At 39.8% G+C, this 23568-nt stretch overlaps 1 protein-coding gene across 3 annotated transcripts in view; it reads left to right on the top strand.

Moving 5' to 3' along the window:
* The window catches only part of UNC80 (unc-80 homolog, NALCN channel complex subunit), a 232901-nt gene that overhangs the window by 190301 nt on the left and 19032 nt on the right, over positions 1 to 23568 (top strand). For all 3 annotated transcript variants that reach the window (XM_068543797.1, XM_068543795.1, XM_068543796.1), the window contains 10 exons: positions 3673 to 3843; positions 7255 to 7347; positions 8756 to 8791; positions 9146 to 9364; positions 13891 to 14091; positions 16231 to 16354; positions 17303 to 17428; positions 18680 to 18803; positions 19546 to 19752; positions 23142 to 23326. In XM_068543797.1, coding sequence (XP_068399898.1) covers positions 3673 to 3843; positions 7255 to 7347; positions 8756 to 8791; positions 9146 to 9364; positions 13891 to 14091; positions 16231 to 16354; positions 17303 to 17428; positions 18680 to 18803; positions 19546 to 19752; positions 23142 to 23326 — 1486 coding nt within the window. The remainder of the gene's footprint in view (positions 1 to 3672; positions 3844 to 7254; positions 7348 to 8755; positions 8792 to 9145; positions 9365 to 13890; positions 14092 to 16230; positions 16355 to 17302; positions 17429 to 18679; positions 18804 to 19545; positions 19753 to 23141; positions 23327 to 23568) is intronic.

Raw genomic sequence — 23568 nt, 5'->3', positions numbered from 1 at the left:
GTTAACAGCATAGAGAAGCCCTAAATTTGACTAAAAATTCCTTGCATTATCAAATTCCCAATGAGATATGAAGGACACTTTCAAGTTAAAATCCAAACACATTGAAATTAAAAGGAATTAGAGTTCACAATCAAATTCTCTTGTCATTGTGAGTTAAAAGCCAGAGTCCAATACTGTTAAGCTAAATTAAAATTTTTTTTAAAAACCTCCCTAATACCTTATTCTGCTCTGTTTAAGCCAGAACTGTTCTTAATTCCTGGGTGGAGCCAGGATCTCTTAAGTAGTTGTTCCCTAGGATGTGTTTCATGGGAATAAATTCAATTCTTACAAGACTTCAACATTTGTAATACCAAGTCCCTGTTGTGCTTAAATTTTTTTTTAAATAATGTATTTTATTTAAATATTCATACAAGAAAGTTTTTAAAAATTGTAATTTTATAGTTTCATGAATGTATACAAAGTTAACACATCAGTGTAACTACCACTCAAATTGAAAAATCAGATAAAAGAACCACTATCCTGATTTCCAACATCACAAATCAGCTTTATCTGTTTCTGAACTCAACTACAATGAAATAATATGGTAGGTATTTTTTAATGTCTGACTTCTGTTATTCAGTATTATTTCATGAGATTCATCCACGCAATCGTGTATAACAATAGTTCTTCATTTGTCTATAATATTCTATTGTATGACTATGCTGCAATTTGTGTATTTCTTCTTTTGTTGACAGACATTTGTGTTGTGTCCAGTTTGAAGCTATTACCAATAATGCTGCAGTGAACATTTTTGTATATATCTTTTTGTGCACATATATATGCGTCTCTGTGGGTAGAAATGCTCTGCTAGATCATAGAGTATGTATATGTTTTGCTCTAGTAGATACTACCAAAAAGTTTTCCAGAGTGCTTTTATCAGTTTTCACTCCTGCCAGCAGTGTATAAGTGTTCCAGTACTCTACAGCCTCATCAACACTTTGTATTGTCAGTCTTTTTTATTTTAGCTGTCTTTGTTGGCTTATAGTGATACCTCATTGTGGTTTTAATTTCCATTTCCCTCCAGCAAATTAAAAGGTTTGGAAGCCTTTCAGATTGTTTACTGGAATTTGGATATCTACTTTTGCAAAGGGCCTATTGAAGTATTCTACCCATTTTTAAATGAGATTATCAGTAATTTTTATTTGATATATAGAATTTTTTTTAAAGAGTCTGATATAAGTACATTTTAACTTATATAGAGTGGTGTGCTGGTAAACATTTAACAACCAACTCTCTGGGGGAAAGAGTTTCTGTTATGTAGCATTGCCAATTTGCCAATATGTAGCAATTGCTGAATGCAAAATACCAGAATGACATCATTGAATGTGGTGTTGGAAAGAGATGCTTATGGTAGGCCTTTTTTTTTTAATTAATTTTTATTGGAGTATAGTTGCTTTAGGATGTTGTATTAGTTTCTGCTGTAAAGCAAAGTGAATCAGCTATACATATACCTCCTCTTTTTTGGATTTCCTTCCCATTTAGGTCACCACAGAGCATTGAGTAGAGTTCCCTGTGCTATACAGAAGATCCTCATTAGTTATCTATTTTACACATAATATCAATAGTGTATATATGTTAATCCCATCCCAATCTCCCAGTTCATCCCATCCTCCCCTTCCCTCTTGGTATCCATACGTTTGTTCTCTATGTCTGTGTCTCTATTTCTGCTTTGCAAATAAGATCATCTATACGATTTTTCTAGATTCCACATATGCGTTAATATGCGATATTTGTTTTTCTCTATCTCACTTACTTCACTCTGTATGACAGTCTCTAGGTCCGTCCACATCTCTGCAAATGATCCAATTTCGTTCCTTTTTATGGCTGAGTAATATTCCAATGTATATATGTACCACATCATCTTTATCCATTCATCTGTTGATGGACAATTAGGTTGCTTCCATGTCCTGACTACTGTAAATAGTTCTGCAGTGAACCTTGGGGTGCATGTATCTTTTTGAATTATGGTTCTCTCTGGGTATATGCCCAGTAGTGGGATTGCTGGGTCATATGGTAGTTTTATTTTTAGTTTTTTAAGGAACCTCCATACTGTTCTCCATAGTGAATGCATCAGTTTACATTCCCACTAACAGTGTAAGAGGGTTCCCTTTTCTCCACACCCTCTCCAGCATTTGTTGTTTGTGGATATTTTGATGATGGCCATTCTGACAGGTGTGAGGTGATACCTCATTGTAGTTTTGATTTGCATTTGTCTAATAATTAGTGATGTTGAGCACCTTTTCATGTGTTTGTTGGCCATCTGTATGTCTTCTTTGGAGAAATGTCTGTTTAGGTCTTCCACCCATTTTTTGATTGGGTTGTTTGTTTTTTTGATCTTGAGCTGCATGAGCTGTTTGTATATTTTGGAGATTAATCCTTTGTCAGTTGCTTCAGTTGCAAATATTTTCCCCCATCCTGAGGGTTGTCCAGTAGGCCTTCTTGACTGGTTATTTAGCCATTCCAGCACACCCCTGGCTACTTGTATTTCAAATAACATCTCTTACTCTGTGGCTTATAATTTTACTCCCCTAAGGTTGTCTTTTGATGAACAGAGCTCTTCATTTTAATATAGTCCAATGTATCACCTTTTTCCTATTTTTTAGTGCTTTCTGTGTCCTCTTATGAAATCTTGGCTAACTCAAGGTTATGAATATATCCCCTTATATGCTAGGTGCTTTTTTGTTTTTATCTTAACATTTAGATTAACAAGCCATCTGGAATTAATTTTGGTAAGGGTCAAAGTTTATTTTTCCCATAGAGATATCTAATAAGCAATAGACCCAGCACCATTTATAGAAAAGACTAGCCTTTCCCCATTGAACTACAGTGTCATCTTTGTTATAAATCAAGTATCTGTGGATCTGTCTTGGACTCATTCTGTTTCATATATCTGTTTGTCTATCCTTGCACCAATATTATACTGTCTTAATTATGATAGTTTTATAAAAAGTCTGATATCTGGTAATATGTCTTTTTACAATTATGAAATTTCCATCTTTAACTTACCTTGAAGTCTGTTTTGTCTGACATAATAGTTACATCAGCATTCTTTTGGTGTTTGCTCTTACTTTCACGTTCAACATTTCTATATACTTATATTTAATGTCTCTTGATAGCAAAATATAGCTGAATTTTTAAATTATTCACACTAGTAAGCAGCCATTTTCATACCTGCATCACAGTGACTGTTTCCAGACTAGACTCTTGCTGTAAAATTGCTTAAGCTTTAAGAAGCCAGCCTCCTAAAGAAGGGTTTTATTTTGTCTCAGATTTGTTGCAAATTACTGAATGGAAGCTTTGTTGATGACTGTGAAGCTTGTTTCTCTGATTGACTGAATCACTCTACCTGTTACCGTTCTATTGTTCTTTCAACCAATTGTATATATGCTAACTCTCCCAAGTGGATAATATTCTTCCTAAATGCAGAATTTTATCACCTTTTATCCGGTGCTTAATTAACTAATTAATTAGTGTTGGTCGATATTTCCAGCAGCTTTAATTACTCTTGACTTGGGTGGAGTGGGAAGGGGATTCAGAATTTTCCAACTCTCTAGAGGCTTTTCATTTCTCCATGCTCCAAAATATCAAGTAGGATGTAAAAACGTGATTTGGTTTTCTGTCTGTTGATTAAAGTCTTCAGATGCTGATGGTCTTGGAAGCTTTGGTGCCATGTTACCTACAAAAGCTAAAGAGGCAAACGTCACAAGTGGAAACAGGACCCGCTGCCCGAGAGGAGATCGCCGCCATGGCTGCTCTTGCGACATCCCTGCAGGCCCTTTTATACAGTGTAGAGGTCCTCACCAGGTAACCCCATCGGCAGAAATAGCCACAGCCATAAACTATATGTATCCACCAAAAAGATGAAGGTGGTGGCTAAAAATCTCTAAAACCCAGTTTTTATTTACAGATAACTTATCCAAACTCAGCTAAAACTGCAAACAGTCCCTAAGTTGTTTAGCTAAATAGTGCTCAGTACTCTAAATAATAATAATAATGATGACAACAATAATAATAATTGTTAGTATTATTATTCTACCATGATTGCTAAACACACATTTACATGTAGCTTGCCGAGCTTCTGTGGCAGTTTTAACCCAGCAGTAAACAAATCTTGTGTAAAAGGGCTAATTTAGTGAGTATGAAAATGTGATCCACGTTTTTATTAGCTCTTATTTTATGAGACATGATATGTCTGCAATTTCAACTAAGCATTCTTTTATTATTTTCCTGTTTGTAAAGAGCTGGGTTTATTTTTACTATAATTTCAGAAGCTACATAACAAACGTAAACTACAAAATTTTATTCTAATGCTAGAATTGATAGATTGTCTGTCGGACAGGACTCAAGAGTGCTGAGAGAGGGGACTGAGGGATTTAGGAATGGAAAGGTCAGTTGACACCAGGGTTCAGCCCTAAACAAAGTTCCAAGAAGTTAGCCCTGTCACCAGATTGTTGGGTACAGAAGCAGAGGAATTGAGCTGCCCTGTGTCAGGGAAGGGCTGGATTGATGAGGCCTGGGCGGGCGTTGGCGGGTGGGGGGATTAGCGGGGCTGGAGGGATGTCTGTGTACCAAGGATAGAGCGAGTGGGGATGGTAGATGCAGGACACTATATAGTGATAAGCTTTCCTTTTCCATTGTCATCTAAAATCAGCTGGAAGGAGACGTTCCTCCCCACGGGTGGAGGTGGGGAAGCCTTCTTTCTGCATTGATGTCTTTGCTCCTCCATCCCATTTGGCCATATTGTTAGCCTAAAATTCTGTGGTTTACTCCCATCACGGGCACCAACTTCTCCAGCCCCATCTTGCTCAGTTGGTGAGGGGACTCGCTGAAACCCCTCAGCCCAGGGAGGACTTTTCCAGCGTGCACCAGCAAGTGAGAGGGGGAGTGAGATGGTTATTCATTAAGTTCAATCTATGTTTAGTTCCTGATCTTGCACTACATTGCCCACCGAGGCAAGCAGAACATAGCCCAAAGCCTTGGGTAGACTCTCTGCTGAAGTGCCCGCGTGCATCTAATCTGAGGAGATGCGGAGCAGGGAGCAGTGACAAACTGCCCGTGAGAAACAGCCCCCAGGGCTTTGGTGATGGTTTCCTGAAAGTCTGAGGGGGAAGAACATTACAAGGAGAAATACATGACCTACACCCTTCCTTCTGCACCCACCTGGTCATGTCACTAGTGCCTTCCTGTGACTAGAGGAGAGAAGGGCAGTCAATTTCCTTCAAGGGCCACTTGATTCTTTCTCTTTACAGTACACAATGTTGATGCTTTCTATTCCCTTTTATAAGGATAAGTCAATTAACTTCTCCAAAACTGACTTACCAAAAATTCCACAAAGAGTTATGGATGGAGCTCTGACATTTGAAATTCTGTGGCCTTAAATATTCCAGTGTATTTAATATTCTTTTGATGGAGTGGAAGACTAGCCTCATTGGTTGGCTGTAACTGTTCACAACAAAATTGGCTTCATTGTTTTTACAAAAAGAAAACGAGAAGAATACCACTTCACTTCCACAGTCCTAATGTACGTTGCTCATGAAAAAAAATTAACCGTTCTATAGGTAAGAACACAGAAACAAGTATATTACAAGTATATCAGTATTAGTTTTCCATTGTTGCGTAACACATTACCACAAACTGAGAGGCTTAAAACTGAACACATTTATTATCATCGCATGGTTCTGTAGGCCGGAAATCTGGGCAGGCTCAGCTGATCTGTCCGCTCAGGGTCTTGCAAGGCCAAAATCAAGATGTCAGTTAGTCTGGGCTCTTACTGGAACGATCTGGGGAAAAATCCACTTCTCAGCTCATTCAGGGTTTTGGCAGAATCCAGCACCAGGCAGCTTTAGGTCTGAGGTCCCCTTTCCTTCCTGACCGTCAGCCAGGGGCCACTCTCTGCTGTTGGAAGACACCTGTATTCCTTCTTACACGGCCCCCAAGTCGTCCAGCCAGCAGTGATTCCTTGAGTCCTTCTCAGGCTTCAAATTTGTCTGCCCCTCCCAAGAGAAACTCTCTGCTTTTTAAGGGCCGGTGATGAGATTAGGCCTACCCAGATCATTTCCCTTTTGCTATATGATGTAGCGTGATAACGGGAGTAACAGCAGTGGGGCAGTGGGGGGAAGGTCTTGGGGCTAGCTTTAAATTGTGCCCACTACAGCAAAGGCACGGAAGAGACGGTCTGGGGTGATTTTTAAAGGGCTCCTCTCCAGCCACAACCAGCATACAGAAAATGAGCATAACAAAAGCAAGCTTTAAAGAGTTCATGTAAGCAACTGCTTTGAAAAGCCTTATCTTCCTTTCCATGTCACAGATGACACAGAGGCAGTTTACCTATATATGAGCTGTTTTGAACCTATTTCTTAGCATCTATAATAAATTACTGACTCAATACTAATTTACTCACTTCCCTGGGTAGTCTTAGGTATAATTTTTTTTTAACATCTTTGTTGGAGTATAACTGCTTTACAATGGTGTGTTAGTTTCTGCTTTATAACAAAGTGAATCAGCTATACATATGCATATATCCCCATATCTCCTCCCTCTTGCGTTTTCCTCCCACCCTCCCTATCCCACCCTTCTAAGTGATCACAGAGCACTGAGCTGATCTCCCTGTGCTATGCGGCTTCTTCCCACTAGCGATCTATTTTACATTTAGTAGTGAATGTATGTCCATGCCACTCTCTCACTTTGTCCCAGCTTACCCTTCCCCCTCCCCGTGTCCTCAAGTCCATTCTCTATGACAGGAATAAAGACACAGACTTAGGTCTAAATTTGACTAGAAAGATTCTTTCCTTGTTTGATAGTTTCTCAGAAAAACAGAGTGGTTGATTATGGAGCAGGTGGCCTGAATGATATGTACACCCTTATCTTTTTCTTACTGTCTAGAATGGCTAACTTCCTGGTACCCGTGGAATTGAAAACATGAATTCTTAATTCTCACTTAATCAGCACAGACTTAGAAGTCTGATTTCATGAATGTCTGGTTTGAAGAGTACTTGTTTAGTACTCAGGACCAAGAAATGAAAGACCTTAAATCGTGGTGAGCTTATAGACCCTTGGGAATCAGTGTTCCCTTTAAAGTGCCTTCCAGGACAGACTCAGCAGAGGAGTGTGACAGAAAAGGCCAAAGTCTTTATAAGCCTCTAGCTTCAAGCTTGTGTGAGCTGCAGTAACTTCATAAGTGTCTCCACTTCTGTGGTTTTGTTACTGTTGTTGCAGGCCCATGACGGCCCCCCAGATGAGCAGGTGTGACCAGGGTCATAAAGGGGCCACCACAGCCAACCACACCATGTCGTCTGGGGTGACTACCAGGTAATTCACTGGCTTTATTCTTCTGTGGTCTCTCAATGTCGTACAACCTGAATCTCAGCTGTTGCAAGTGAAAGGAATCCTGAAAATAGTCGATATTGAGCGTGAAAATCTCTAAGGAAAAGAGAAGAAGGTGAAAGTTGAGAGTTACACGAAAACACCTAGGCTTTTTCTGCAATTGTCACCTTCATAAATGAAGAGAAGTAAGCCACCTTCAGAAACTGGCATTTATGTCCATTTGTTTGTGTGAATGTGCAAGATGTTCTCTGCCTCCTGGGTGGTCTTTGAACTATTCCAGTGTTGTTTCACTTGCCTCCAAGAAAAAGGCAAAGGAAACAATAATAATCAGGAGGTGGCTTCTCATTCCAGGGCAGTTGTGCAGAGTCACCTTTCTTTCATGTGGACAGATTTTCTACAGACATTTCATCCAAGCTTTGACTTAGTCCCTTAACTGATGCTTTCACGGTTGTTGACTTAATCACCTTCCCTCTTTTGGTGCAACTCAGACACTGGCTGCACTAGTTAATACTTTACTTCATTCTGCCTGGGTTAACCTCTAAATACTCTGAGACAAAAATAAAAGTGTAATTAGCTGCCTCCTCCAAGGAAGATTTAAGACAGAGCAAACCCAAAATCAGCTTGGGAGAAAGTTCTCTTTTCCCAATATGGAGTAATTAGCACAGAGATTATAAGGAAAAACTGAATAATTTTCTATTTTCTCTGAAGCACATTTTTAAGTGTATATCATTACTTATGTAAATTCCCTGCTTATCATATATTTATGTTAAAAATGAAATAAGTTCCCAACTATCACATCAAATATAAATTATCTGATGTGATAGTGTTACCTCAATTTCTCACATTAGGGGAAAATGATTATATGGGTTTTGAGTAATGAGTTTAAGTGATATTTAGAGGTTTCTCTAAGCTTACTGAGCTATGTTCAACACTAGATGAAAGGTGCCCAGAGAAAGAGGGCTTCTAAAGTCCTGTTACCCATCACTCATAAAGCAAGAATTCTCTAGAACTGAAAGGAAGTCAGCCATACTTCTTCCTAAAATATAGCACATGATGTTAAAACTGCAACTTAGATTCGCCTCACCTTTAAAGTTTTCAAAAATTTCCTTCATTTGACCACATTCCATGAGTTTGTGTGTGTTTTTAGAGTATCTGTCTTTCTACAAATTATCTGGCAATGGAACAGCTTTCATGGCAGCTATAATTGCAGCATATGTGGTAGGCAAATGAAAGATCACGATTTTATATTTTAGGATTAGTACGTGTGTATTAGGAAGCTTACCAAAATGTGTAACTTCAAAGGTTTCTCATAAGAAAAAGTCGATAAGAGGTCCCACCACAGGGCCCCTGTTCTTACTCTGATAGTTACGCAGACTGTTTTTCTGACTCCCAGGTACCAGGAACAAGGCGCCAAACTGCACTTTATCAGGTACAGAAAGACAACGTAACTTTGTACTAATTCTGTCATCTTGTGGTAATTTGCCTTGTGAGCTGGGTTATGGTTCCGTCAGCTTTCTTTTCATTCAGGCATGGCATCCTACATCTGCATAAATCCTCAGGAAGTGGCTAATGTAAAGCCACTACAGTTTGGGATGACAGTCTCTTACAGGATGATGAACTTTCTTGATCCTTCCGATAAGGTTCTCCTAGGCCCCGCCCTGCTGCTTCATTAACTTGCATATAATATAAGGCATCATATTTTTCTTCAGTGTGATACCTTCCTCTCATAGTTGCCCCCCATACACCTTCCCAGACCCCCAGTTAAACTTTTATAATTCCCCAGAGAAAATCTGCACTTACTGGAGGAAGGGCAGGGCCTTCCCAGAGAGGAACTAGATGAACGGATTGCTCGGGAGGAGTTCAGAAGACCCCGGGAGTCACTGCTGAACATCTGCACCGAGTTCTACAAGCACTGCGGGCCCAGGCTGAAGATCTTGCAAAACCTGGCTGGGGAACCGCGGGTCACTGCCCTGGAGTTGTTGGATGTGAAGTCCCACATGAGGTACTGTCCTCATTTTCTCTGCCCCTGAGTGTGCACACAGCTTGGGCTGGATGTCTGGAGGGGGTTGGGGGGCGGGGCGGTGTGTGTGTGGTGGGGGGATAAATGTGGGGCAGGATAAAAACTTGAAACTGCCTGAAATTGATTGGTCTCCTGTAGCTTGGATGCACATCAAACAGGGCCCTCTGGGAAAATAGATGTTAAGTCCATGGAAAAGGATCTTAGCATGGACAGGGGGAAATGTTCTTAAAGACAGAAAAGCCCAGTTGATATATTTGCTCCTTAATAAAACAGAGAGAAAGGGAACTTGCATCACCTGAATTCATAGGGAAGTGGCTTTCTTCCACAGGCTCTTTACCGCCCAAATTCTAATTTTTCACAAGAATCCAATGTCTCCTCTCTCTTATTTTACACAAAAAAGTGCACAACTCCTTTCTGCTTGAGGACTTGCTCTGCCACTACACTATCTGAGGACTCAGTGAGGGGCCCGCAGGGAAGGAGCAGTTTTAACTCGGAGCCACAGTTTGGTTGAGTCTGAGATCCCTTTTACACATATTGTGCATGATAGCCTTCCAATGTTTCGAAAAAGTGTCCTGGTAAAAATTCTGCACTAGATGAGACCAGTCATCATTTAAAAATTTGTACTCCTGGTATGTCAGGGAGAGCCCCCAGAATTATATCTCTGTGCACTCATGTTTCCTTCTTCTTAAGGAGATGTCATTTCACTTGTTGCTTCAAACTATAAAGGCTGTGTCTGTATTTTCAGATTCTTAAAAGGAACATGATTCCAGATGATCTTCTATTTAGATTTGTAACAGTTTTTAAAGCATCATAAAAATGCCTTGAGAGGAAAATTCCATTGGTAACAAAATATTCACTTGGAAAGTTTAGTATATCTGTAAAACTAAAGGTAGGCTTAAGTTCTAGCCTTTCAGAAATAACATTGCAATTTGGCAAAACACACCAATTTCCTGATTATCGTCTCTTTTTTTTCTTAAAATGATTCCTCGAAAAATTTAGAAAGTACTACGTGAGGGAAAATGAGAAGCCAGAAATATATGGAGAACACAGGCCCTTTATCCTCCAGACTGATTTCACATTCTCTCAGTTGCTGGCACACACCCAGAACTCTGGAGCGTCACATGTGTTCACACTCCCTGCTGTGCTGTGATGGGGAAGAGCTTATTTTGCACTAAGAATTTCAGCTCCTGCACTGGGAATGGCGAGGAAAGTTTGAAGTGTTAGGCTTCTGTTGCCATAGTGACTCCGCGTTCCATTCAGGCCATCTCCCCTCCTTTCCTACTGATAATGGCTAGCTGACCTGAGTAATTGTACGTCACATTCCCAGAGTCAGAGAATCACTACTATCGACAGACATTTTGTGCGAGAAAGGGGAAAAGATTCCTAAAAGATGGGAGAGCGAGTGAAAAGGGTGGGGGGAGGGGAGAGATCATGATAATGGGTTAGTAACTGTCCTACGTATATCTGTATCTACACTCAAGGCATTTGGAGAGAGGGGAGAGCATGAGTTAGAGAGGCCTGGAGCTCCATCTAGAGGTCAAACCCTATTAAAGGCTGAATGAGCTCAAGGAGTTCAAATGATTAGCTCTGTGCCTGGCACAGATCTAGGGCTCAATAGATGCTAATGCTAATGAGAAAGATCCACATGCTGTCCTAGACACTGGGGATGTAAAATAAAGCCCTAGTCCTCAACATGATAACAGTTCAATACGTGAGGCACACATAAGAATACAGAATGCGGTGTTGCAAGCACTATATATCACATGTGTGTATTTATGTGTTTATTATTTTACCAAGTACTTGAGGCAACTCAGAAAATTATATGATGCAAAGGGATACAATTTACAAATTAGAGAGTCGAAACAATATGAAAAATTAGCAGGGAAATAATTTAGTTTATGATAAGATTAGCATGGGAAATCTACGTGATTTTATCATATTAGATACTATTGATGAACTGTAAATTTGACTTTGGGCTTCTGAGTTATCAAAACAACAGGGAGAAATGACTGATTGTAAAATCATAGTGTCAATAAGATAAAACACACAACTAGTTTTTTTTGGTAAAGCAAAATCCCCTTTTTAAAATATGAAGACCAAGAAGTATCTCCTGGTTGAGGCATGTTAAAAGGAAAGAGCAGAGTGATGGGCAGCAACCTCACCAACATCCCACCACAGGTAAAGGGCCAGTCTCATGTGACTGGATGCCTGGCGGTACTGAAAGCTGCAAAACGTCACAGTGCAATTCAGCAAGAGTAACCTGTATGAGCACAGTTATTTCATGGCCTGGATCTATAGGAAGGTAGGCAGAATTTTTTAATGCCAGGGACTATTTAGACAATATCCCCTCTGTTCATGCTATTTCACACCAGCTCTCAATAAAAATGGACCCGTCGTGTTCTCTGGCCAAACAGAGTTTGCTGAGTTCCACATGTTTTGACCCTACACCAAAGCAAAGGGTATAGTTAAGGTTTTCTTTTGTAAATTAAGTACACATTTGGCTGTATGTCAAAGTCAGAGCTAAATATATAAATTTTAGAATTGGGGACCTATAGGTAGAATTTAAAGTCCTAAGAATCGATAGTATCCATCAAGGAGAGAAGGTTGATTTTTTTTAAAAAAAAGAAATGGGACGATATAAAAGAGATAATTGCAAGAAGTACTCAATTTGAATCAAAGAGCCAAGAAGGAGTGCTGAGGCAATCTGTACCCCTGCATTTGCAGAAGTTATGATTGGCTGCAAGCCTCTCAAGTAAAACATTCTTGATTAGATAGAGTTTCTACCCTAAAGGAATTTATTACCTCATTTTCCCAGACCAAAGCTGCCAAAGCAGCAGAATCGCAGGATAGTAAGCTCTGCAAACTATTTTTTCTCTCTCTCCCCGCCCCCCACCTCTCTCCAACTCTCCCTCTTTCCTTTCTCCCCCTCTGTCTCTCCCTTGTGTTCTCAAGATTATTCATGGGATAGTACAGCAAAGTCTGTATTACAGGAAATTTTTGTTTTATGCTCGAAGCATATTCATTTTGTAACATGACCAGAGATGAGAGAAATTCAGTTAATAATCCAAAAAATGACACAAATCCAACTCTAAGTATTGTTTTCAAGCTTGAAATAGATCAGTTATTTCTCTAGCATTTCTTAAGGTTACCTACAAAATAACAAGGGAAAAGAAATATGTGTATATACTAGATTTGTTGTGGTGGTCACTTCATGATGTACGTGAGTCAAATCATTGCGCTGTACACCTTGGACTTATACAGTGCTGTATGTCAATTATATCTCAATAAAACTGGGAGAAAAAGAAAAAACCCATTTAAAAAAGAAATATGTATATATAGATATACTTTTATCTGTCAATCAAACGACCTGAAAAGTAAAGAATTATTTTCTGCATGGCACATTTGTGAGAAAGAGATAAACAGAAGAGTGTGAAGACTATTTAAAATGATTTCTTTAAAACACACACACTCACACACAATTTCCAGAAGGACAATGTGTATGTTCAGTCTGGAGAGATTATGAGTGGGGATGAAGAGACAATGACTGTTGATAGTGGAGGGTTGCCATGGAGAACATGGATTGAATTCATGCTTCCAGATGAAGCCTTGTAGGAAAAAATTGAGGGAATTTGGGGACCTAATATAAGGAGAGCTTTTCACAGTGTGGATGTCCAAAGATGGAATGAGCTGCCTTATGCAGTGGTGAATCCTCCATCCATGGCACTAGTCAGATGGAGCAATTGTAGAGAAATCCATGTGTTAGAGGGGCAAGGGCCTAGCTCTGATTCCTATACCAGAGTGCCTGTCAGAATCACCTGGGGTGCTCTTAAACTGTAGTTCTTTTTAAGCATTTGTCCTGTCTCTCTTGGAGTAATCAAAAGGACTTCTTATTAAAATGCTATAGTTAATACACGAAAAAAAGGAACGATACAATATTACCATTGTACTACTTCTAATGAGTTGAGGAATCTGTGCAGTGATCACTAGTGGCCACTGACATCATGAAGAGTGACAACTAGGAATCACGTACATCCTGAGGAAAGTACACATCGCCTGTGAAGGACACATACCAGAAAATCAAAACCTAATCTGATCTAGCCCCTGGATCTAACTACCAGTTGAATTAAATACAGGAAAAATAGGATAAATTAAATGACACCATGGAGATTCAATCAGCAAAATCCAGAGTGCAGGAAATGCTACAGGACCAACAGCTAATTTCTCCAACTAATAAATTACTAGAGGTCAAAACAAGAGCAGAAGAGGGGGAACCTACAAATTGAAAAGACTTAAGAGATATATCAGCCAACTGAAATGTATGGGCCTTATTTTGTCCAGATTTGTTTTTTGAAACGTTTATTTACAAATTATGAGATAATGTGCCAGAATGTTCATAGCTTAGGGAGTCAGTGTGCTGGAAGGAGGGTGATTAGCATGATGCTGGGGTGGGAAAATTCTCATGGTGGCTTTCTAAGCTTATTCTTTAAAAACAAAACAAAACATTTTAGGTTGGCAGAAATTGCACACTCCCTTCTGAAGTTGGCACCATATGACACCCAGACAATGGAGAGCCGTGGGCTTCGACGGTACATCATGGAGATGCTCCCCATCACCGACTGGACAGCCGAGGCAGTGAGGCCAGCCCTTATCCTCATTCTAAAGAGATTGGATAGGATGTTCAACAAAATTCATAAGATGCCTACTTTGAGGTGAGGAGGCCTCCTAGTCAGCTGTTGGTACTACAAGCTTCAAACTTCAAGTTTGTCATTTTTGAAGGTGGTGGGTCAATCCGGAGTTGAATGAATGGCTCAAAAGTGTTCGGTTGGTTATATGTTAAGAGCTAATCAGGTATATGAATGCATAAGTAGCAGGGTCTCTATTTTGAGGAAATAACATATTCTTCAAAAATATATATTTATCTTGAAAAATCTATTCATTTCTTAGCTATCACATTCCTTATCTGACACACATAAGACATTCCATGTGTATCCTTCAATTCCTTTTAAAGTAAGGCAAGGTATGCCTTATAAATTAAACAACTAAGGAGAGAAGAAAAATTAACTTGATGTTCAAAAATGTGTATTTTAGGTACCAGTTTATAGAAATGCCAAGCTTTACAATAATCAGCGAAGCAGCAGCTAAAGAGCTCTCAGGGTTGATAACAAATACCTAATTTTCACCTTTTCATCTAATACAGGTGGTACTAAATCAATGTTATTGCCACTTGCTCTCCACTCAGTGGCCTGAAATATCAGTCAGTAGCCTTTCTGTGAGCAGATGTCTCCGAACCAGGCTGCCTGGGGTTCTGAGCCCAGTTTGGAAACCTATAGCCACAGTGAGCAGATAGATCAATTGATAAATGCTAATAAGCCCACTAGTTTGGAAATTTCCAGTTTGGGTTAGTGAGACCATTTTCTGTCCTATTAAACTAAACCCCAAATCAATGCAACTCTTGCCCAAGAATCCGTAGCACTTATTGTTCAATTTGTCAGAACTTTTCCAGGTTTTATCCTGTGCTCTTCTTCATTTATGCAGCCATCAGAAGCTGTTGAATTTATTAAAAAGAAATGGAAAGATTTGATTCTAATAATTGACAGTTTGATCCTATATTCTTTTCTACCGTGATGATGGATGCCTATATGTTATTTCAAGGTTATTTATTTTAGTAGCATAGAAATGAGTATCCTTAAAGCACTCCTATTTTCTTTAGTGGTCCCAGTGGAACATCCATGCCTATTGGCAAATGGCCAGTCTTATAAATCTCACAAGGGTGTGTCAAAATAACTTTTCTTCTAAAGATGTTAACATCTCCATAGGCTAACTCATTTGTCATATAACTAAACCCATTATAAAGAACAGCAGTTTCCTAAAAGTTGACTTCTGGATTAATTCATAGACTTAATTGTAGGCAATTTTCTTGGTGTGCATGCTGTGAATTTCGGGTTGCCTTGGATTTAATTTCTTCAGGTGATCTCAGTTCAACAAGAGAAATGTTGACTGAACCTAACCTATGGGTTACTTGAGCATCAGGAATGTCAACATATCCTCATGTATGAACATTTCCATTTTGTCATTGTAGAGATTTCAATTTGGTAGGCAATATAAGCTTAGAAATTATTTCCAGGAAATAGCGTTGATCTCAGTAAAGCCCAACTTGTTTATTTAGGGGGCCACAGAAACGACTCTTCAGTACTGAGACAATTACAGACCAGATTGTTTTCTATTACAGAAAATCTCATATTCATCTAATTGGGTTATGTATACCACCATTTATACTACCATAGAATGTAGCCCCAAAATATCATTTTTTAGGAGGCAAAGAAAGAACACTTTTTAAATAGACTGTTTTTCTCTAATGCCATCTTTTTGGCAAGAGTTAAGCCATATAAATCTAATTAGTTGCAGTCTGGTATAAAAGATGATGAGATCAACTGTAGTCTGATAAAAACATTTCAGAAACACAGCCTATAGTCAAATTAGTTCTACTGCGAGTAATGACTCCTACGATGGGTTTCCCAAAATGGTAGTCTCATACCCTCTCTCATAGTTAAAACCAGGAAACTTGAAATGCCACCCATTCATCATCTCTGTTTTTTCTTCGATAGATTTTGTCTCATTAGTCGAGTGGGGCAGGAGTGCCTCTGCTACGTTTTCAGTATCCTCTTCCCTTCCTAATGTGCTCTGTACTTTTGGAACAACATGGGTAAACTTCCTCCCCTCTGAAGCATTTTGTTGTCTCAGACACCCATCCTGTCTTAGATGGCATCAGAATCACTGTCTCATTCACTCGTTTCAGACAGTCTCCAGAAGGGAGCCACGCTGCTAATGGCTCCTATATTGTATTCCAGGCGACAGGTTGAGTGGGAGCCTGCCAGCAATTTGATTGAAGGGGTTTGTTTGACACTTCAGAGGCAGCCAATCATATCCTTCCTGCCTCACCTTAGGTCACTGATCAATGTCTGTGTCAATCTGGTGAGTAGCCAAGTGGCAATCTTATGAAACTTTACAAAATTTAACTCTGCTATTGACTTCTCTGAACTGAAGATTTACAGGTCAACCTACCTACCTACACACCTACCCATGAAAACAGACGGCTCAGGTGACACTGAAAATAGTGAGGTACATTTCAAGGTAGTGTGTGGGGAGATAAAGGGGCCCGTCCCTCTACAGATGGGATTTTGGTGTGCTGCTTCCCACGCGCTACTTTGACAATTGACCTCTTCAAGCTGCGCTGAGAGTTGAGGGCTGCCAGTTGGAGAGTGGGGTGGCGGGAGACTGCACAATTGGCTAGAAGTTGAAGTAGTCTGGGATGGGGGAGATTAAAATGCAAAGAGGATTTTTTTTTAGTGCAAAATCACATTATGGGTTGGCCAGTCTAGGATTTACATGAAAACAAAAAAATTTTTATCAGTTATGTAATATCTAGAGTCTGGTCCTGACAAGGTTTTGTACAATGTGGAAACCGTGGTAGAGCATTTCATTGAATAGAATCTGCTGCTTAGCTAGTTGAGCAATAAATCCGTAGCTGGAATGCCTAGCGCCAGTAGAGCTCTTGCCATCATCATTGTTGTCAGTATTTACTCCATCAAAGAATGTTGACTGCATTCCTTTGAGTCCACAAGTAAGTATGTCCAGTCTCCTGCTTAGAATAATTTTGGGTTCATCTCTCATTATTTACATAGTTAGTTATAAGCAACATTCTACAAAACCTTGGCTGAATCCAGTGTAATCGTTTGATCTGACTCCAGACATTACATGCCTTCAAAAGAAGGCAACACGAACAGATTGAAAGTAACATGCCCAACCTTCAAATTTTTTATTATCATTATCATTATTATTATTATTGACTGAGACTCCCTTACTACAGTTGCATGAAATTGCAATAGTCAAGGCTGGTCATGTGCTCTGTTTGTATTTCAGGTGATGGGAGTGGTAGGACCCTCCAGTGTTGCTGATGGATTACCCCTTCTTCATCTCAGCCCTTATCTCTCACCACCTCTGCCCTTCAGCACAGCTGTTGTCCGGCTTGTAGCATTGCAGATACAGGTGTGACTGCCTTACCTGTTTGTCACGCTCATTACGTTGCTGGTTGAGGCACCTGATCATGGTGTTCTCTTTTATTTTTCTGCAAAGGCTGGGCAAAATCTGTGAAACAGAAGTGTAAACATCTCCAGACTTTTACAGTTTTGGAGCTTCAGCCCTGAGCTTGGTCCTAAAGTTGTGCTTCTGTAATTCTTCTTGAGATCTCAAAAATAGCAGAGTCGTTTAGTCCTGCCACAACCTCAGGAGCCGATTCCGTCGTTTAAAACGTGTGTCAGTACCTTAGGAAAATAATGGTTCACAGATAATCAGCTCACAATTGTTAATTAAAAGAGGCAGTAATGTTCAAAGTCTGGTTTTAAATTATTTGCAGAAAGAATTGCAGTAAAAAAAAAATTCAAATATTATTACTAGACTTTGAATATCTTAATTTTCTTTAATGGTTGTGGGCTGAGTATTGCGGGTGCTTTTTTAAATCATTTTTCTCCCACTTCTTTTATTTCCTAAAATTAAAATAATCATTCCCAAAGCAAAAAAGTATAGAATGCCAATTTCCCTGCCTATTTCTGTGTGTCACCTAACTTTAAAGAGTGATAAATCACCAGAAAGCTCTCTGACCAATGGGATGTATACAATGGCTGTAAATGGATAACCGACCCATCCATTATCTGACAACCAAGCTGATGGTCCATCATCCAGAGAATGGTTAGATGATGGAAAAGAGATCAAGCAAGCACTGTGGCTACCAGACAGAAGGGAAATAAAGACATCCCTAAAGTGATACATTATGACAACACGTATACAGAGATCATTTATTTCTTTTTATATTGTCTATTGCTTTCTGGCTTGAAGAAGGTCTTATACAGGGGAGAGGATTTTTAAATAACTCCCCAATGGAGTAGGTGGCAAGTTCTCCTTTTCTTCCTTTTCTTTGGTTGCTAAAATATTTATTGGTGGACACATGGAGAAAATGAATGGGGAAATGCGGTTGTTTTTGTACCAGACTATAAGTATCATGATTTTTCATTTGATATTCAAGATGTTGCTGTTTTTTAGGTATATAGCTCTCAATTATGTCAAACAAATGGTAAAGTATCAGTTTGGGGCAAATCTCGTATGCTGCACAGATGACAATTGAACTCCTAGTTTGCAGGAGCAGCCCTCAGGGAGTCCCCGTCTCCGCCATGCTGTGTAAAAACAAACAGACTGAATGGGTGAGGGGGTCAATTAATCTTTTTTTCTATTATTGCTGCACAGGCTTTAAAAGAAGATTTTCCTTTAAGCCACGTGATCTCCCCATTCACCAATCAAGAGCGAAGGGAGGGGATGCTTTTAAATCTGCTCATCCCATTTGTGCTCACAGTAGGATCTGGAAGCAAAGGTCTGATTAATTTAACTAAAGGAAATTTATCATTGTTGTTGTGTTTTCTTAAGTGTCAGGCTGTTATTTCTTCCTTTTCCCATGAAGGCCGTCATTGAAGTTGATCTGAATGATTTAAACAAGGTTATCTTAGGAAATAGAGTTTTTCTTTCTTTTCAGTTTAGCTGCCCTTGGTCAAGACTATCTCTGCTCCACTTAGAAGATACATCCTATTTAAAATCATTTCAGTACAGCAAAAATCAGGAGAGCATTGTTTCAATTAAGAAAATGGTATTAACTGAAGTACGGTATGATGTGAATTGACAGAGAATGGACTGGATAACCTACTGACACTAGGTTTAGTGTAAATCCTGCCACTGTCACTAAATTCCAATATGTTTTCATTACTCTTACTTCTTGGGGGATTTTTTTCTTTTAGGAAAAGTTTATCTCAAACGTAAAGACAGTGCATTATGAGTATTTGAGCAGAAAAAAAAAAAAAGAAAGGAGATTGAAATGGTAAGCGGGAGATTTGGCTAAGAGCAGGGACCCTTGGGTGCTGACTACGGAGGAGACACCCAGTACCAGGAGCGCTGCTTCTGTCCATAGGAGAAGCTGTACTTGGTGGGGAAGGCACTCGAATTTCTAGGGCGTTCTAGTTTGGAATTGGAGAAAGAGCTGAATTTTTCTGTGTCTAATGTGGGAAGTCTAGCTTGTGACTTGCTTTTCTTTCCACTTCCTCCTTACAAACTCTGCCCGGCAGATAGCCCATGGCTGGAGCAGCCTGAGGTGCAGCTGCTACTGCAGACAGTCATTAATGTGCTGCTGCCTCCACGCATCATCAGCACGTCCAGGAGCAAGAACTTCATGTTGGAGAGCTCCCCCGCCCACTGCTCCACCCCCGGGGATGCGGGCAAAGACTTGCGCAGGGAAGGGCTGGCAGAGTCCACCAGCCAAGCAGCATACTTGGGTGGGTACTTCTCTCTAGATAGATAGATAGCTAGATAGCTAGATAGCTAGATAGCTAGCTAGATAGATAGATAGATAGATAGATAGATAGATAGAGAACTAGATAGAAATAGAAAGATATAGATATATACACACACATATGTATATGTATACATGTGTATATGTATATACATATGTACTTATTTAGTTATGTTCCGCCTTGACTCAAAAAGTATTTTAAAAGACCTCAATCCAGAAAGTATTTAGAGAAGCCACTTCAGCAAGTACAAAGCATCACCCTTGACTTCTCCCTCCCCAGTACCCTATCCCTGCTGTGACTTGGTGGAATACTAACAAGTATTCCACCATTCCATGTGACCCATGGAATACTAAGAGCTACTCCTTGACTAGAATGAACTAAGCTGGGGAGAAAAGACCACCGTTGCCACAGCACTGAGACTAAGGAGCACTGGCAACAGAAAATCTCAAAAGGAGGAAGCTGAAAAAATCTTGCCTGACATTTTTCAATTCACCAAAGCAGACCTTGGTGGGGAGTATAAGATGAAAGCAGACACAATGGTAAAAACAGGTCCTTCAGGTCCTTGGAGTTTGCAGTGTGTGTGTGTGTGTGTGTGTGTGTGTGTGTGTGGCAGGGGGGTGTTTGGACTGCATTACTGAGGAATGTATTTGAAAATGATGTGATTGACAATGAGAATGAAAAAGGAAAAAAAAGAAACAAGGCTGCATGTGCATAGGACCTGCCCATGTGGGGCATGGTTGCCAGAGGCATGAGGTTGTAGGGTTCAGATAAAATCTAGATTCTGGCACAGAGCCCTGCATGAGGTTTAGGACTGTACAGAGGATGGTGGGAAAAGAGGCCTTAGCATGTAAGACAGGGATAGGAGAAAACACTTAACAGGTAGCTATCTTCAGTTCTCTCCACTTTCTGCCTTTTCTTAAAAATTGAAGTATAGTTGATTTACAGTGCTGTGTTAGTTTCAAGTATGTAGCAAAGTTATTCAATCATACATACATACATATCTTTTTTTTCAGATTCTTTTCCCTTATAGGTTATTAAGAAATAGAGTATAGTTCCTTGTGCTATACAGTAGGTCCTTTCTTGTTATCTATTTTATGTATAGTAATTTGTATACGTTAATCCCAAACTCCTAATTCATCCCTCCCCCCTTCCCCTCTGGTAACCATAAATTTGTTTTCTATGTCTTTGGGTCTATCTGTTTTGTATATAAGTTTATTTGTATCATTTCTTTAGATTCCACACATACAAGTGATATCATATGATATTTGTCTTTCTCTGTCTGACTTACTTCACTTAGTATGATAATCTCTAGGTCCATCCATGCTGCTGCAAATGGCATTATTTCATTCTTTTTATGGCTGAGTAATATTCCATTGTATAAATATACCGCATCTTCTTTATCCATTCATCTGTCGATGGACATTTAGGCTGCTTCTATGTCTTGGCTGTTGTAAGTAGTGCTGCTATGAACATTGGGGTGCATGTATCTTTTCGAATTATGGTTTTCTCCAGATATATGCCCAGTAGTGGGATTGCAGGATCATATGGTAGCTCTATTTTTAGTTTTTTAAGGAAACTCCATACTGTTCTCCGTAGTGGCTGTACCAACTAACATTCCCACCAACAATGTAGGAGGGTTCCTTTTTTTCCACACCCTCTCCAGCGTTTATTTGTAGTCTTTTTGATGATAGCCATTCCAACTGGTGTGAGGTGACACCTCGTAGTTTTGATTTGCATTTCGCTAATTAGCGATGTTGAGCATCTTTTCATGTACCTTTTGGTCATCTGTATGTCTTCTTTGGAGAAATGTCTATTTAGATCTTCTGCCCATTTTTTGATGGGGTGTTTTTTTTTTTTTCTATTTTCTGCTTTTTTAATGAAGGTGAATTCTTTGATTACTTGGCCAGGCTACTGGACCTCTATTTTAAATTTATTTTTACCTTTATTTTGAGCATTTAGTGTGCACTAACGAGTGTTTTCTATACTTTACATTATCATCACTTTGAATCCTCACAACAACTCTTAAGAAGTACATATTCTCACTTTAGGAAGGAAGAGGCTAAGCCCCAGAAAGGTTGAATAACTTACCTAAAGTCACACTGTCAATAAGTGGCAGAGCCAAATTTCAAATCGAATCCATCCAGCACCAGAATCCCTGAGCCCTTTGCTATCCTGTTTGTGTGTTGGGCTGTTGCTGGTGAAGGTGGAAAGCAGAAAGGCAGAAGCCCAAAGAAGGCCAACAGGCACATAACAGGTAGAAATGTCACCAGGATCAGGGTAGGGTTAGAGGAGTGTTGCTTTTTGTTCATATGTTTGTTATGATGAGGGAGAGGAATAGAGGTGAGTAGATGGGGAAGGAAGAATCTTACATCTCTCCCTGTGTTATATGACCTGGTTTTCCCCTGGAAGTGCCCTAAATAGATGATAAAGGTGTAGGTGGCTCCTGAGGGCTTTAGGGAATTGGATTTCTATGTGTCTTCTAGATGCTGAGATGGGCCTTAAGATGTGATGAAGAAGGCCCAGGTTCCCTTGACTGCCCCATGGGAGACCCTGTGGGGAGAGCTGGGTGGTAGAGGAAGCCCTCACCATAATCTCTGACGTTTTTACAATATTCTGGTTTGTCCTGACACACTGTTTGGGAAATCTGCTTCCTGAAAATAAATTTAAAAATGTAGATTGTGATAAGGCTGCCAGAATCTGGAAGAAAAGAGATATTGTTAAAGAAATCCAATACAGTTTAGCAAGAGACATCATAAGGGGTGGGGGAGGGAGGATAGTGTTTTCTTTTCTGGAAGGATTTACTGGTTACTCTGGCGAACAGTTTAGGGTGGAATCAGGAAGGGAGTAGGAAGGGGAAGGACTACTTTTTTAAACTTTATGCATTTCTGCATGGTTTTGATTTTGCTTTTATTAGCAAGAATATATTATTTCTAAGCTTAAAAGAAAAATATTTTAAAACACCCATGTTTTAGTTTCAGGTGTGAGTAATATGCTGGTATTACCATAAAGCCACTATGACAAAACTTTTAGAAAGCAAAATATTAGCCACACGTCATGTTTATACCACATTTCCCTTTCAATTCTGTGAACAGCTTTGGTTTGTATTTTCCAAAATAGTAGTTAAATGCACTTAAGAAAGATATATGTGTTCTCTTAATCAGAATCAAAGCATGTTTACCGTAGAAATTTCTGTCTTGATGTCAGGACACTGTCATTCAGGAGTATGCTGAAGTTTTTGGAAACAGAGAGAGAGTTTAGACATTTAGAAATTTGATGCGTAAAAAGACTGTGGATGTGGGCAGCTGGATGTGGGCAGGGTTCCTCCGAAGCACAAGTCTGCAGGCTCACTTGTCTCTTTTCCTGGTGTGAAGCGCTGAAGGTGATTCTCGTCTGCTTTGAGAGGCAGCTCGGCAGCCAGTGGTACTGGCTGAGCCTCCAGGTGAAGGAGATGGCCCTGCGGAAGGTCGGCGGCCTGGCCCTGTGGGACTTCCTCGACTTCATCGTGCGGACCCGCATCCCCATTTTCGTGCTCTTGCGCCCTTTCATCCAGTGCAAGGTGTGCTTCTCCTCCAGGAAGTGACAAGCCCCGTGAACGTGCTGCTTTCCAGATTAGGGCAGGATGACAGCAGCAGTCTCGGGGCATGTGCTATATAGCTAGTCAGGAGGACGTGTTAATACCATGCTTGACGAGAAATCAGCCCAAACAGGTATCCCAGAGGATAAAATTTCATGTTAGAAGTACCTTCACAGTAAGAGCTTAATTAACGTCAGTGAAACTTTGCCCTCTCCCCATTTACC

This window comes from Eschrichtius robustus, chromosome 5 (assembly GCF_028021215.1).
Source record: "Eschrichtius robustus isolate mEscRob2 chromosome 5, mEscRob2.pri, whole genome shotgun sequence".
Taxonomy (NCBI): domain Eukaryota; kingdom Metazoa; phylum Chordata; class Mammalia; order Artiodactyla; family Eschrichtiidae; genus Eschrichtius; species Eschrichtius robustus.
The sequence above is the reverse complement of the archived record's forward strand: the minus strand, read 5'-3'. Positions and strand labels throughout refer to the sequence as shown.